We start from the raw sequence: 14910 nt of genomic DNA, 5'->3' as shown, positions 1-14910 counted from the left end.
AAAAAGAAAAAAAGGACAGCCAACCCGAGAGCAGACAGCTTCTGGTACTATTACAGGTGCTCTACAAAGATAGCTTATATAGATACGCAAAAAAATAAATGCTTTGACGAGAGTGGGACTCGAACCCACGCGGATTGCTCCACCAGGAATTGCTGTTAAGGTAGCCTTAACCTGACGCCATAACCAACTCGGCCATCTCGCCAGATGCCGCAAGACGCTGGAAGTCGGCGACTGAGAATGTTTAGGAACTGAGTGAATCACAATTGCACTGGTAATGCGAGAGACGTCTTCCGTATAGCATAGTAGAACTGTCTATAACTCTTAGATACGCGTCCATTGCACAATATAAGGAACATCTAGTGGCAATCGATAACGATACGAAAAGAAAGTTGCTATCCACATCTTTGCTGCTTAGTCTTAATCTAATTGTTAACACACGTCGTGATAGAAGTCCCGGAAGCGATAAATACAAACTTATCTGCTTATATAATACCAATGTTCGTTTTGTATCTTTATGAAGATCGGGCAGCGGTATTCATTCTCCAAGTCTGTTAATAGTAGAACGAACACAAGTCGGCTGCTGGACGAGCAAAGTCGTCACCATATGAATGCATAGGTTTCATGAGCAATTAGGTAACTCGATTAACTATATGCCTTGATACGACAGGAGAATGGTGGAGCACGTCTATTGCTTACTGATTTGCAATAATAAACGTGATCATTATATTTTCCTATTATCTGTAGCGTAGAGTTTTGAAAAAGTTTCGTGACACGAGTGCATTATTACACATCTCTCTCTGGATACATTCGCTGTTGCTGGCTTGCTGGGTAGAAAGGATGTTGTGGCTGTTGCTGAAGTTAGATTCTCTGCCTGGCTCCTATGAGCAAATATTAACAGCTGTTGATATAGCATTTGAAGGAAAAAGCCAAGCTAAACACGAATTGGATATGGGTTTATTCAAGACTGCTACTAACCTATGATAGATGATTAACGCTGAGCCAGAGCTTAAATCTATGTAAACTAATTAATTGAGAAGCTTTACCAGCTGTCCGTCTTTGCATCATCAGAACATGCTTGAAATGCGTCAATAGTTACTACTTGTCAACAAAAGGCTGCTACTAGAATAAGCTGTGCACTATACCCCCCCGGCGTACCACTTTCGAGGCTCATCTAAATATCCGTTGAGTTAAGAGATACCATAAGATTAACTTTAAGCTGAAACACCATCAACTGCGACTTCGGAGTCTCTCGAAAGAGGGGAAACATTACATTTCGCAGCCTATTTTACAAACACCACAGACACAGCAGCGATCTGCGCAACAGATGACGTAGATACAAATCACACCGCTATGCCTTCACTCTCGCCTAATTGCTCCCTGCGTCTCTAGCAGCCGCTCTAGTATGCACAGCGATAGGCCAGCACTTGACAGCTTCAATATCGCTTCGCTTCCTGCTAGGCCCTCGACTAACAAGCTCAATGCCCACCAACAGGTCAATGCACGCACTCTAGCTCCAACAAGGGCAGATCCATCGCAGTTCCCAAACATGAGATGAAAATCGTTTGATCCGAAAACGAGCAAAAAAACACCGCCTCTTTTGGCCTCGAAACACGATCCATCCTCAGCCCTACTTTTATCACGGCAAAGTCCGTCCCCCTAACCAGATTATAGTACATGCTTGTATGTTCACCGCCTCACGTCCCATTCCTCAGCTGTATTTTTGCATGGAGTTGTCTGCATCCCGGTGATGTTACGCGTAGAATATTCTATTTCCTGCCATTCCAGCGCGTCTCACCCAAATCCCAACAATCCATTTTGATTTCTGTCAGTGCTGTTATTACGGGGGGGTTCTGTTTTGATACCATCCCACTGGAATCCTTCTTTCTCCCACCCCACGTGGATCTGACAGGGGGTCAGCAGCACCCCCCATGCTGCATGCTGGGGGCTCTGCAGGGTCCTGGGTCTTACATCATGCTCACCAGCTCTGTTTTGGGGCAGATTCTTCGAAATGAAGCGAACAACAACAAAAAAAAAGAAAAAAAAAAAAAAAAAAAGCGGCGGTACCGGCAGATTGGCTAAATCCCCCCAACTTTGCTGTCAGTGCGCTCGGATTGGCCAGCTGGCCTGTTGGCTAGCAGCACAAGTTTTTAATTGAAGCTTTGGATAGCTTGGGGGTCTAGCTGGGCTAGCTAGCCATAGACTGGACTACTGAGCGTCAAAGCTCTGGCAATGCCGACACTAGAAAATTTTATCGACCGATTTTTTTTTTTTGCTTTTGCTGTGTTTTTGCTTCCCTTCTAGACGGGAAGTACTAATTTCGTGGACCTGCTAGCTTCTATGCCCCCATCTCCAGATCTCTAGTTGTCAAAAGGAAGGAAAAGGAAAAAAAAGATCTAGATTCGTCTAGCCGGGGTGCAAAGTCGCAACTCGGCATCGCCCAACGCATACGCTTCAGCTAACAACAATGTAACCCCCAATGCTGCCATCCCAATTACACGGCTGCCCCCCCCCTGAAAAGAAGAAGGAGGAAAAAAAGGAAGGAGTTCCACCGATCTTGCTTATTCTGCTGCTGCAATAAGCTTCAATCTCACCAAAGCTCAGTTACATACATACTTGTACCACACCACTGGATACGGAGTATTTTCATCCCCTCAGCCTTATCTCAGCCACGGGGAATTGGAGAGAGCTGTCACCTCGTAATCTGGTTTCGCCGCTCCATGCCCCCTCCTCAAAACTTACTCCGCACAAAACACTCAGACGCCATCGTTGATTCTTAAATACCACAAGCTGCAAACTTACGCTTCAACCACTCATTGTTTCCGCATTGGACAATCCAAAAGGCTTAAATCGCTTTGCATACGAGCACTTACACGTAACTTTACTTGAAATCCCAAAACCCAATATCACTTACACAATCCACAACTTACTTACCTAAAAAAACGTAATATACATAACATTATAAAACAAAGACAAAAAACAAAAGCAATGCCGCTGATAAGCTTCCTTTCAACTACATACTACTACTAATACGCTCTTGTTCGTGTTTCGTATCCAAATGTCTAAAAACTCCCCTACCCCCCTCCCTTGTTATTAATAGCAGCACCGCCATAGCCGGGGCATCGGCCGCATCCACCCATACTAACATTTTCCTGGTCTGGTCCCTTTTTTTTTTGCACATGGGGCGGTGTTGCCGAGCCTTGCCAAGGTCACGATGTCTATTCAAAGGGAAGAAGAAAAATTCAAAGGTGGAGGGCTGAAAAAAAAAAATCAGTAAAGTACTGTAGCAATGCTAATAGACTAGCCAGGGGCATGTTGCATGGCCCACCAATTCGTAGTACCTTTTTTCCCCTTCTTTTACGCACAACACAGCACACTGACTCTATTGCCGGCGTGCCGGTATGCCGTTGCCCAGAGTCGAGGTGGGGAGCAATGACGATGTATACCCTGTCCAGCTGGAAGGGCCAAGCATTGTGTGCGTGCTGCGGCAGCCAAACCGAGTGCCGAGCTAAGAACGAGAAGAGACGGAAGCGAAAAATTTTCTCAAAAGTCACATCGGAAGCGGGCATCAATGACGTTGGTTGTTTATGCTCTTGTATTGATCAAGTCTTGGAGCAATAGTTTTCAGGGACTAGTGCCCTTGTGAGTAAAGTATGTAGTAGCTAAGCTATGAGAGTGCAGACAAAAGAAGATTGAACATAAAAAAATTCAAATGATAGACATATTGTGTAGTAGTCGTGGTGTTGTTGGGTCCACCCCCCTCGGGTATCCAATTCAATCAAGTTCCTTCCCGGCCGTTGCCTCGTTCCAAAGTCCCAAACATCAGACGTTGATATGAAAATGCAGTGATGCAAACGTCGATTCTCTTTAGTGTGCAGCCATATCCGAGGCTGTGCCAAAATCCATAGTATTCCCTCCCATGAAAGCCAAAACCAAGATAGAAAAAAGAAAAAAAGAAAAAAAGAAAAAAAAAAAAAAAAAAAAAAAAAAAAAGACAAGATATTGTAGACTCCGAGGTCTTTGTGTGCATAGGATGCTTAAGTGCAGACGCTGAATTTTCGAGTTAAAACGCTTGTAATGATAAAAATATATGCCACGAACTGAAAATAAATACTGATAGGGGATGGTGGTTGTAATGTTGTAGAGCGCTTTCATGCCGATGCATCATCGGGCTTCGAAAGAGTCCATGTCTTCGCTATTGAAGACGATACCTCTTCGCTTCCAGCCCCCACGCCTGATGTAGTCCTCAAAGCTGTCGACAGGCTTATATGTTGGCCTCTTGGGGACGGAAGCGGATGAGGCCAGGGTGCTAGGGGTAGATGCGCCAGCAGCTTCAGCCTCTTCGGCATCGGCAATAGCCGCTGAAGTAGGCTCGGACATGCTTGACACGGGAGTGAGGTCATCCAGTGAGGCGATGGTTGATGCAATGGTAGAATCAGACCAGCGAGACTGGTTTGCTGGCTTCGGTCTGCTTGTGATGTGCATGAAGAAGTAATCCTGTGGCTCATCTGCAGCCTCATAGTCATGGCTGCTCACAGGGCTTGCATGAGGTAGCTCCATGGTGAACTGTGTCTGGTCCTCATCCTCACCATCAAAGTCTCTCTCAGAGGCTTCAAGGTCGCTGCTCTCGGCATCTTCGCTGTCGTAAAATGTGGGCGCTGACTCAAAGTGTTGCCGATCAGACAGGATAAATGGCCGGTCGTGCAGCCTCTTGGGAGGTTGGAAAGTAGAGTGAATGGAGAGTCCATCAAAGCTGGAAGTAGTGCCGGTGCTGGTCGCCAGGCGAGGCGAATGCGCGCGGATAGTGGATGTTGATGAGTCTGAAGAGAATGATCGGTCGGAAGCTGAAGAAAGCGAGCAGCCAGAAAATGAGATTTTTCGGATGTGCAGTTCTCGGGGTTTGGACCCTCGTCGCTGGCCAAGGCCACTGAAGATAGGCATGATTGCAGCGGCTGTTGTATAGGTGCTTTGGTGTGTCGATGTGGGTATGAGTGAGCGGGTGAGTGAGTATGAGCGTTGTGAGTGGGCGGGTGTAAGTCGATTGGGTATAGATGAAAAATAACTGGCAATGGTGTTGATAATATATATGCTGGTCAAATGGCAAACTCAATCGTTCATGCAGCTAAGACGGAACGATCGGGCCAATAAAGTGTAGAGGGAGGTGAGGAGGTGATGTGTATGATGTAGTCGTGCGTATGATGGCGTATCCGGGCACACACAAGTGCAGGAGGTGGCGAAACAGACAATCAGAGGCGGGTGATTCGTCTAGAGTGTAGATGTACCCGAAACGTTGCCGATCGAGTCTCTTTGAAGCCTTCAAGAGCCCGAGTTGGAGGGTCAGCAATGTGATGCACGAAAGCTTGCTTCCGGAGTGCCGAGAGGAGACGGCTTGGTACATATATGTGTAAATCGATCATGATGCGGAGGCGTGGGCGTCGGAGCGAGTGGGCGTGCAGATGCCTGGCGGGCGTGTGAATTGCCGGGGTGGGCTAAAGTCCATGTGCCTCGCATGGGTATCGGATGGAGCCTGGACCGGGCGGTGGCTTTGGCTGGCTCTCGTCTCGTGCCTGCAGAGACTGGAGGTATCTTTCGGTGGCTGCTGAGCAGAGCTCGTGCTTGGCCTTACAGCACCTTGGCTTCTCCACACTGCAACTGCGAGAGCGAGACTAGCCGTGGTGATGACTCCAACTGAGACCCGTCTTGTCCGTGAACCTTGGAGCCGATGGCTGTGCCGATAACTCTCTGCTCGAGACTTGGCACCGCCAAGCCCTGGATCTAGAGCGAGTGGCTTGTCCAGTGTTGTGTCATGGCATCTCGAGTGTTATCGTGAGCCGAGTCCTCTTCCAACCCGTCCCAAAGCCAAGAGGCAGCATGATGGCAGTCAACACGTCGAGATACGTGTGTGTGTGTGCACATTGACGTCTGCTTCAGCCGTAGCGTCGTCCTTTGATTGGGGCGATCCAAACCAAACGAAACAAGTCGCCCTGCACTGCGTCCTAGTCTCCAACTGAACCACGTTGGGGTCCAAGCCAAGCCCTCCAAGGCCACCACCTCGTAATCGTGGGCTGATAGACCCTGGTCGCCAGCACTGCTAGGGCACCCAGTCCGCGTCAAAACCTTGTGCTGGGCTGCTGTTCTCTGTATGGTAGACGTCATGCCGGCCCTCGGGTTGACAGGCTGCGTCTAGCTGCTGCCCTTGAGCCTGTGCAGGACGACGCCCGCCGTGCGACTTGGTTCTGCCCTTGGATTACAGCATCGAGACGACAGCATCCTCGCAGTCAGCACACAGGGAGCCGCATCCAGAACTCGAGCTAGCACTGGCACCTGTCCATGTAGCCATGCAGCGACCTGGCAGGCAGTCATTTCAGCGGCTGGAGTCAATCCGCGCGCGCGCACTCCTCAGCGAGGTCTCGAGAGAGCGATGCGACGCTGTTGGCAGTGGTGCAGTGAAGGCCATGCAAGGGATGCCTTGGCTGCGGACGGCTCAGGCACGAACGCTGCGACGAATGCTGGTAGCGGCATCGTGAAAGTCAAAAGCTGCTAGTGCCCCTCTGGCGTGCCGCGCCCTGGAGCGATCGCTCAGGCACTGGCGTGGATCTTGCAGCGCTATCTGTGACGAGAATTGCTTTTTCCCTCGCCGGTGGAGGTGTTTGGCGGTCAGCTGCACGATTGATTGCAGACGGCGGGGCAGGCACGGCACGGCTATACAGTGAGTGAGTGTTGCGAATGGAGCTGGTGAGAATGCGAATGTCATTGGCCGCCACGGGTCACGATTATGAGTCCATCGTGGCGGGATTCCACGAGTTTGTGCTTGGTGGTTTTAGCGAGGTGCTGGTGTTTAGTCATATCGCGCAATCTGTTGCCATGCTCAAGCCATAGTACCACTTAGTACTGAGCATCCGTCTTGCTCGACTACATATAAACTACTAGCACTTATAAACTACATGCTAACTATATCCCACTAAATAATGTGGTGCATCTTGGCAAACATGTTCGGTTCCTGACCAATAGGTATTTGCCTTGCTCTTGCCGCAACTGCCTCGCACTAGCGCAGCGTAGTGTCTCTGAACCCGTTTATTAACATCTGGATACGCTAATGCACACGGTTTCAAGCTGTTTGCTGCGGAGGGGGGGCAGTATTGCACGATACGTGTAAGGACGGGGTTGTCTCGGGTTTGTGTGTAAGTGGTGCTACAGTGCCGTACGGCGTCTTTCAGAGCACAGCAAATACCATGTAGGCAGATGCCCGAATCCAGCCTGTTTGATGCCGGTCTGCTGCATCAAGCAAATATCTTTGAAATAACATTGAGCCCTCGCCATATCATGCACACGCAGATGGCGCAAAAACAGGCCGAATCCAGCACTCAGCTAATATAATCGAATATGCATACACGCGCGAGGCTCCCACACTATTGGCACAGGGCAGCTCAGCTCAGTCGACGGTATCTCCGTCGCAATCGTGGTCCAGCTGCCGATCGGGGCACCCCGAGGCTGAGGCTCCAGACCGATCGATGCTGCCGGCGGACGAGGGGAGGATCTGCTCCTCACGCAGCTTCACACAGCCGGGGGGCCAATCAGCGGCTGCCCGTCCTCCAGGTGGCTTCATTTGCCTGTTTGCCTATTTGCTTCTCCTCATCTCCCCTCACTGCCCCCCTCAATGCCAATGCTGCTTTTCCCTCAAGCGAGCCCCAGAGACGATGCTGTGATAGAGGGCGCTTCTGGCCTAGCCTTATCGCTTAGGCGGTGGCGTCCAGCCGTGCAGGGGTACTGGGGCTCTGTGGCTTGGCTTGGGCGATCGCTCATTCGCTGCCGTCGAGATCCCCTCAACGCCTCTCAGGAACCATGGCTTGCGCTGCCAAAGTCAAAATATGTTCGAGTTGGCGGAACTGAGTAATGGGCGGGACAAAGTCGTCCGAGCATCTGTAAAATCCCGACGCCCTCTGGTAGTGCTATTGTCATATTCGCAGCGTTTCGGAGATCTCACGGCCCCACGTTTTTGCCTTTGCCCAAGGCCTTCGGGATGCAACCAGTCATCCTGTCAAGACTGCCAAATCTGCGAGGAGGATGCAAGCAAGCATTCAAAGGGGCCTCCTATTGGCCTCCCACACGCACTTAACTCGGCCCTGCGGTGCCTCTGCTGCAGCCTGGGCAGATCAGCCGTACAGGCATCTTGCAGCCGCAATCTCAGCAAATTAGACGTGTGCCAGGGTGCCGCAGCACACACACACCACACCTGTCAAGCGGCGTTGGTCGCTGCATGGCAACGCATTTTGGCATCACAACATCTCGAAGCAGAATGGCCTACTGTATGTGCTTGACCGTCGCCGAACGACTGGAGCCCGAATCTGTGTCCGAAAGCCAGAGATCGTAAGTCCGAGACATGGCTGGCAGTTGTCCTACATCAGTCCGGAGCAGCATGTTGTATAAGTCGCCGGTCGCATAGGGCCATTCCACTACCAAGTGCGACACCTCTCAGTCGATACAACACACCGTTTGCTGGCATGTCTGTAGTCGATTCTTTGCGGAAGACTTGGTGATAGCGTTGCGTTATTCAGGCCGCGACGGACAGACAACATGAAAGACGTCGTGATGCCCGACCACCATGCCCACACCCCCGTCCATCTGGAAATGTCAGCCGCAGCAGATTCATGCATGCAACGCTTCACCGCGCACCAGGCGGTCGGGCCCAGGGGAGCCAACAATATCTTTGATAGATGCAACAGGCAGATATTCCGCCCCCAACTGCGATGCTCTGAGATTGCGGTTCAATTTCTTTTCAGCCATCCCCCACCAACCTGCCCGATATAGCAGCCCATGCATATAATACCTACTGCACGTACATATGTACTCTATCTGGGTGTGCGCCGTACCGTATGCGTATGTATGCATGAATGTGATCACAAGGACAGCGGCTGCAGGTACGGCGCAAGCTAGAGCTGCACGCAAGAAACATGCATGCGTCGCAGCAATGCAGCCGCAGAGTGGTTGCGTCGCATTATGACAAAGCCCTGTCGTGGACTTGGCACAACCCACGCTCCGGGCTCTAATACAACGACCGGCCTTGGAGCTCCCTGCGCACATTGCCGCCGTCAGTGTGCAGCACTTGTAGATGATGTTTACAGTATGTCGCCGATGTTTGTCGCCGTCCTGGTGCAACGGAGCACACACACACTCGGCACGCCCGCTGCAAGGATCGCGTCTAACAAGCGGCAGCCACCGGCCCTAGATGCAGAGGCCATCGCCGCCTGCGTTGCCTGACCCAAGCCCTCGGCGACATCACCAACGCCCATCCGCCGCTGTTTGGCCTTTATTGCGCCTCACACGCCTTGCTACCTAGAGGACTGACGCTGCAAAATCCGGTAGCCCGGTCCCAAAGTCTGCGGACGCCGCGAGCCCCAAGCGCACGGGACCGCGTCAATCCCACCCTCGTCGGTACCATCTTCTGAGGCCCTCGTTGCCCTTGTTCGTCACTTGGCCATTTGGTCATTTGAACAGCTGCTCTGGCCTGCTCCGTGCTCTACACCCCGGCGTCTTGGTCTTTGCAGCCCTTGCATGCCCTCATCAGAAATCACCACTCGACGCCGGGCACCCAGGCTGTTGGGTAGTCCCAACTCCACGGCCTCGTTATCACACACCGTACGCTGCTCGCGCAGAGCCGTCACGACATGCTGTCACTAATCAACGACAGATTCCACTGCTCTGGATTCACTAGCGCCCGCATGCTCTTTCCTTCACCGTCACATCTATCCCGTCGCTTCCACGGCCACGGTAAGCAATTCTCATACTTGTATATTTGTCAGGGCCAGGCTCCGCTTCAATTTGCTAGTGCAATAGCGGCACTTGTACCACCACCACCACATACAAGTGCTGCACATGCTAATTCAGCCCTGGCGCTTTGCCGCTGCTGCTCAATACTGCTTATGGGAGATCCTTCTTGGGCGGGGAGCCTCATCTGAGGTGCCACAAGGCTCAAACAGCTCCGCCGTCTGGTCAGGGTCCCTCCATAAGCACTGGAGCAATATGAGCGCCTCGCTGAGTCGCTGCTCAAACGGCGCGCAACTCTCATTCCATCCGGCTGTCGCTGCTCCACCAGGCCCCGAGACTCTCCGTCCTAGTTCACCCGATGCCGAGGGCAAGGCGCGCCGCTTTCGTCCCGAGGGAAGCTAGTGCTAGTTGTACGCACTTGCTTTTGCTGTGTGTGTACGCTAGTGGCAAGTTGAGATGGCTTGGTGATTTTGAACATGTACTTTCAGAAGACTGGATTAGTGAGCAAAGTACGCGACTTTTGTACAATGAGCTGAGAAAGATCAAACTAGAGCAAAAAGAAGAAGATGTTCAAATACATGATCACTAATAAGCTTGGTTCTGATGCTCCTATGCCGGTACAATTGTCGGGCTAACGACTGTATTAGTAAAACTTCAACAGCTTAAGTTCTGAAACATATGTACATGTGATACTGTATACCGCAGCTTAATAGCCACAGCCCTTCTCAAACTACAAAGTGGCAGACAACGGAAACTTGGAAATAGATACGCGGCAATGAGCTGCATACTGGAGAAGGAATCGATCATGGCAGAGGCCCCTTCATGTGGCTCTCCTATATTCCCTCTTCTATTTACCAATACAGCTATATCAACATGTAACTATTCTTATCTTACAAAGTCCACTCTATTTCTAGAGACTGACAAATATATAGCAGGTATTACTGTTATAATTCCACTTACTTATACATCATCCATCATCTGGATGTTTACAGGCTTCTCCGCACCATTGAGCAAGATTTGGTATCTACGTGCACTATGCACTACCTACGACATGTAGTTAGAATACTAGCAGGGATCGCATGTGCTATGTTTTGGATGTAAATCCCAGCAATTAACAAGAGAAAGCTCGTCTCGTGTCATCGAGAATGAATATCTCCGTTACTGGCCCTTGGAAGTTGCTTAGGAGAGGGTATATATGCGCTGATGGCTACTCCTTGCCCCCCCTTTACCCTAGAGATTCTCCAAGTGATGCCAGCTTCTTTTCGCAGTACTGACTGGCTATCCTGGTACTTGCCCGGTAGGTTTAATTCCAAATTTCAGATTAGTTGATTCGACCAGATAGATATAATCAGGGCTGAAAGAGGTGCCGGGCGAGACTAATCCATGAAGCCTCACTACTCTGCTCTTGGACTGGGTCTTCGTTTTCCAGGGATGAGTATACACATGTCAACCTAATTACACATGCCATGCTTCACTAAAACTCGTATGTAATAGTAGTATATTCCCACTGATAAGGGCAATCAATCATCCAACAATCCATCCATGCCAAAAACGTCTTGAATTAGCGCCAACTCACTGCAAAAGTCCGGCTTTCCAGACGTATTTCGCAAAGCAGCCACAAATACAGCAACACCAATCTCCAGGTACAGCTAGCCACATGACAACATCCATCAGCAGCTCATTTTTTTTTTTTAAGGCTCAGCCCCCCTCCCCCCCAGCCTGTACCACCTCAGCGGAAGCACACCTTTCACGTAATACCAGGCACAGCACAGGCAGGATTTTTTTTATTGACACATTTCCGAGAGGCGCTCCCTTGTGTACAAGCAGCTAATTTCAGGGAATCGAAAAAGAACCCGACAGCTCGGATTTGCGTAACCCATCCATTTCCGATATGCTATTTCCCTATTCGTCTACTCTGTGTGTGTGCTCGTGACACTGGTGTTGTTCGTGTACGTCGTGTCACACACATCAGTTAAGCAAGGGGAAGGGCCCTTATTCTCGGAAAACATCACTTCCGAAGGGCCAGGGCCTATTTTCCATCTCATCCGGCGTCAATCCGAGAGCTTGGATGACAGCCCGCTCCAATCTCTTTGGCACCCCTCCTCTGTAAGAAACAAAAGAATACAGTATGGAAGAAACAGACGGGAAAAAAGGGCTGATTCCTCTCTTCCCCATGTAAATTTAGTCTATCAAGTACTAGTAGTATACGCTATCGACCATTGCCGCACCCCTGGCGGCACGGCACGCTTCCCTGCTCGCTGGTCAGCACTCCATAGTCCCAAGAATCCTGGCTGGGCTGTTTGTTTTGTCAAGAGAGCGCCCGCAGACTAGTGCTGTCAATCCTGTCACTTATGTGTGTCACGCTAATAGGTATATAAAAAGGAACGGCACGGAGGGTTTTGTGTGGGTGATACGGATGACTAGTGATACTATAACCGTATACACGTCTCATTTTTTTCTTCTTTTCTGTATCTTGTCTAGTTTCCCCTGGGCTAAGATCGGACTTTTCAGAGCTGCGATATCGTACACGCCCCCCTCCCCTCCTTCCCTTCCCTTCCCTCCTCTTGTAAGAGCTCAGCCCAGTGGGTGTTGAAAACGAAAGATAACCTGCAAGGTCCGGGCTTCCGGGGTACAGATAAATGTCCAGGTCTTCGGACCCGGGGTGCAGATGACTATCCCCAGCAACGGTAGGGAGAAAGCGCCCTATTAGGCTTACATCCCATGGGTTTGCTTCCCTTCCGCCATATACTATTTTGACAGGATCCGACGCAGTGCTCATCATCATTCTGTCACTTATGTAGGGCAGAGAGCGCAATCACATGGGTCATCCCACGCTGCAAGGCCCCCCCATGAGACGATGATACCGACACCACGGTCCAGGTGATTGCCAACAGGCAGGAGCAACGACTGTGGAGCGTTTCTCTTGATAAAAATCCCAGCCCTGCTGATAATCCATATGAGTCAACCTCGGGGTTCAAAGGCCTCACTCAGTCCTTCCTGCCTTGACCCATGTTCAACAGAGGCTAGTAGGTAGAAGTATGGGACCGTTTTTCTGAGCCAAGCTGGTCCTTGCATACACAGATACGGTCCCGAAATGGTTTTGCTTCTTTTGGGTTGGTGGTCACTAGTAAAAGTAGTAGTGGTAGAGCTTGTGGCTTTGATTTGATAGTGACGTAAAAACAAATAATTGAGTAGGGCTGAGCGCTGAGGCGACCTGAAAAAAGAAAAGAAAAGGAACAAAAGGAAAATATTAAAATAAAAATATGGTGAGTAGATGCCAAGAAAGAAGGCTTCAGCTGAGCCCTGGCCTCTACCAGACTCTCGGTAGCCAATCGATCGATTTGAAGGCTTGCTTGACCCCCATTGCTCATCGGTGGCGTATTCCCCCTATTTTTTGGTTTCTTTCTTACTCGTTCTTGATGATGATGATGGTAATTTCGTTTTCGTGCTTGCGGCAGGGCAACATTTTGAAATCTTTCTTTTCCTTTTTCTTCGTTTTTTTGGTGGCTTGAACGCCATTAATGCATGCATGTCTCTGCCTGATAAAAATCACGCGAACTTTTGACGCCGTAATAGGTACATGCAAGCTGATCTTTGTCTCAGCCCTTCTTACAGGATGCCGTCGTTCTCTCCAGGCAACCTCTTGACTCTCTGCTGCTCCCAGTTGTCCAGGTCCCTTCCAGCAAGTCTCTGCCGTTCACCCTGCATTAGCCTTAATTTTCGGGTTTCTGCCTGCACCGCTCTGTCTCTCCTTGCATAACGGCTCTCCCTCCCTTGCATGAATAGATGGAAAGACAGGCAGTTATGCAGGGCAAGACAAAAAACGGGGATGACCAAAAAGAAAAAGGTAAAGCCAGAATAGAATTAAAAAAGATTTAGACTCACATAGTATTCCTCCTTCATGTCCACCTTTCGCGCCCCTCTCCTGACATTCAGCTCCTCCTCCTTCGTCATCTGACGCACCCTCCGATCGTGCTTCTCGTATCGAATCGCCGTCGCGGGCGTCAGGACGAAGGAGCCCGCCACGATAACTGCGATGAAGGGCAGCCCGAAAGCCAGGAACGGGTGCTTGGCCATGAGGGCTCGGTACTTCATGCCAATTTTCCCTGCGTCGGCCGACGAGCGGAATGTCTTGTTCTGAAACGTGCCCATGATGTCTTTTGTAGTTTGTGTATAGTATTTTCTTTTTTCTTTTTTTTTTCGGTGGCTCACGTCTCGTTGTCGTTCTCTCTCAATCGTTCATGCGGGTCTCTCTTTTTTTTGCAATTATCTAGTTTCGATTGGTGCAGGATGTAAGGGCTGGCCGTTTTGTTTGTTGCAAACAAGTCTTCGATTGCATCACCAGCCATCGCATGATGTTTCGAGCCGTGGCTGATCGGACCAATGCTTTTTCCCCAGAGCGTCGGATTTTGGTGGGGCCGGCCACCCGCTCTTTGCAAGTAGCCGCAAAGTCACTCGTCCATAATAGGGTAGTTGATAACAGTCACAAATGTCTGCAAGTCTGTTGGTTCTCAAAAGAGGAGCAATGCAAGTTGATCTCTCACAGCATGGATGCAAATAAAATTATTCAGCTCAAGTGTAACCTTAGAAAGAAAGAATATCTCATACCACCCCCTCAAATCTCCTCTGCTTTGTAGTGCGAAGCAGTAACTATCATTCATCTAATCATAATTCATGTACTCTCTTCATAACATCAGAGAGACCGGATCGACAATAGAATTTGTTATTATGCCCCCATTTAACCGCATACTATGCAACCGATATATGGTAAATAAGAAGAAGAAAACTCCATATGCCGCTCTGGCCGAGAACTTGGTCCCCTCCCCTACTCTCTCCTTTGCTTCCGCTGTAACTCGTTCTCATCCGCTGCGGGCCTGTACAAATCTCCAAAAAAGTAATGTGTTCCATACAGCGCATTCGCTGCTTAATAAAAGAAGAAGAAAAAGAAAAAGAAAAGAAGTCTTCACGTTGAAGAAGGGTAAGGTGTATGGCAAAAAGAACAAAAAAGAGCTGACAGAAAATGAAAGTGTGTCGTTGGTACAATAGTGGTAAGCCTAGCCTAGTATACTTAAAAGGAAAAAAAAAAAAAATAAAAAAATAAAAAAAAATAAAAGTCCAGTTCTTTTCGAGTGTGCTATTCATAATTGT

General features: G+C 49.6%; 5 protein-coding genes and 1 non-coding gene across 6 annotated transcripts; 2 read left to right on the top strand and 4 right to left on the bottom strand.

Moving 5' to 3' along the window:
* Nucleotides 1–104: 104 nt before the first annotated feature.
* On the bottom strand, nucleotides 105–202 carry TrAFT101_009798. The gene has a single exon. It is a non-coding gene; the product is annotated as a tRNA-Leu (tRNA).
* Nucleotides 203–3579: 3377 nt separating this feature from the next.
* On the bottom strand, nucleotides 3580–5337 carry TrAFT101_009797 (uncharacterized protein). The gene has a single exon (XM_024901896.2). The coding sequence runs from the start codon at nucleotides 4936–4938 to the stop codon at nucleotides 4162–4164; it is 777 nt and encodes a 258-aa protein (XP_024761270.1). The 5' UTR covers nucleotides 4939–5337; the 3' UTR covers nucleotides 3580–4161.
* Nucleotides 5338–9870: 4533 nt separating this feature from the next.
* Nucleotides 9871–10164, top strand: TrAFT101_009796 (uncharacterized protein; the record flags this gene model as incomplete). Its single annotated transcript, XM_066128761.1, has 1 exon — nucleotides 9871–10164. One exon carries the CDS (start codon nucleotides 9871–9873, stop codon nucleotides 10162–10164), a length of 294 nt encoding a protein of 97 aa, XP_065984884.1.
* A 2621-nt stretch (nucleotides 10165–12785) lies between these two features.
* On the bottom strand, nucleotides 12786–13133 carry TrAFT101_009795 (uncharacterized protein; the record flags this gene model as incomplete). Its single annotated transcript, XM_066128760.1, has 1 exon — nucleotides 12786–13133. The coding sequence occupies one exon, from the start codon at nucleotides 13131–13133 to the stop codon at nucleotides 12786–12788; it is 348 nt and encodes a 115-aa protein (XP_065984883.1).
* Nucleotides 13134–13371: 238 nt separating this feature from the next.
* On the bottom strand, nucleotides 13372–13914 carry COX16 (Cytochrome oxidase assembly; the record flags this gene model as incomplete). Its single annotated transcript, XM_024900039.1, has 2 exons — nucleotides 13372–13452; nucleotides 13648–13914. 2 exons carry the CDS (start codon nucleotides 13912–13914, stop codon nucleotides 13372–13374), a joined length of 348 nt encoding a protein of 115 aa, XP_024761274.1.
* Nucleotides 13915–14334: 420 nt separating this feature from the next.
* On the top strand, nucleotides 14335–14837 carry TrAFT101_012058 (uncharacterized protein). Its single transcript, XM_066129458.1, has one exon. It carries the CDS (start codon nucleotides 14437–14439, stop codon nucleotides 14806–14808), a length of 372 nt encoding a protein of 123 aa, XP_065984882.1. The 5' UTR covers nucleotides 14335–14436; the 3' UTR covers nucleotides 14809–14837.
* The last annotated feature ends 73 nt before the right edge of the window (nucleotides 14838–14910 follow it).

This window comes from Trichoderma asperellum, chromosome 6 (genome assembly GCF_020647865.1).
Source record: "Trichoderma asperellum chromosome 6, complete sequence".
NCBI classification, from domain to species: domain Eukaryota; kingdom Fungi; phylum Ascomycota; class Sordariomycetes; order Hypocreales; family Hypocreaceae; genus Trichoderma; species Trichoderma asperellum.
Note: the sequence above shows the minus strand (reverse complement) of the source record. Positions and strands in the feature narration are given on the sequence as shown.

What these genes read in the sequence shown, in the direction of transcription:
- TrAFT101_012058 (XM_066129458.1), top strand. Translation starts at nt 14,437, where the DNA reads ATGTACTCTCTTCATAACATCAGAGAGACCGGATCGACAATAGAATTT.
- TrAFT101_009797 (XM_024901896.2), bottom strand. Translation starts at nt 4,938, where the DNA reads ATGCCTATCTTCAGTGGCCTTGGCCAGCGACGAGGGTCCAAACCCCGA.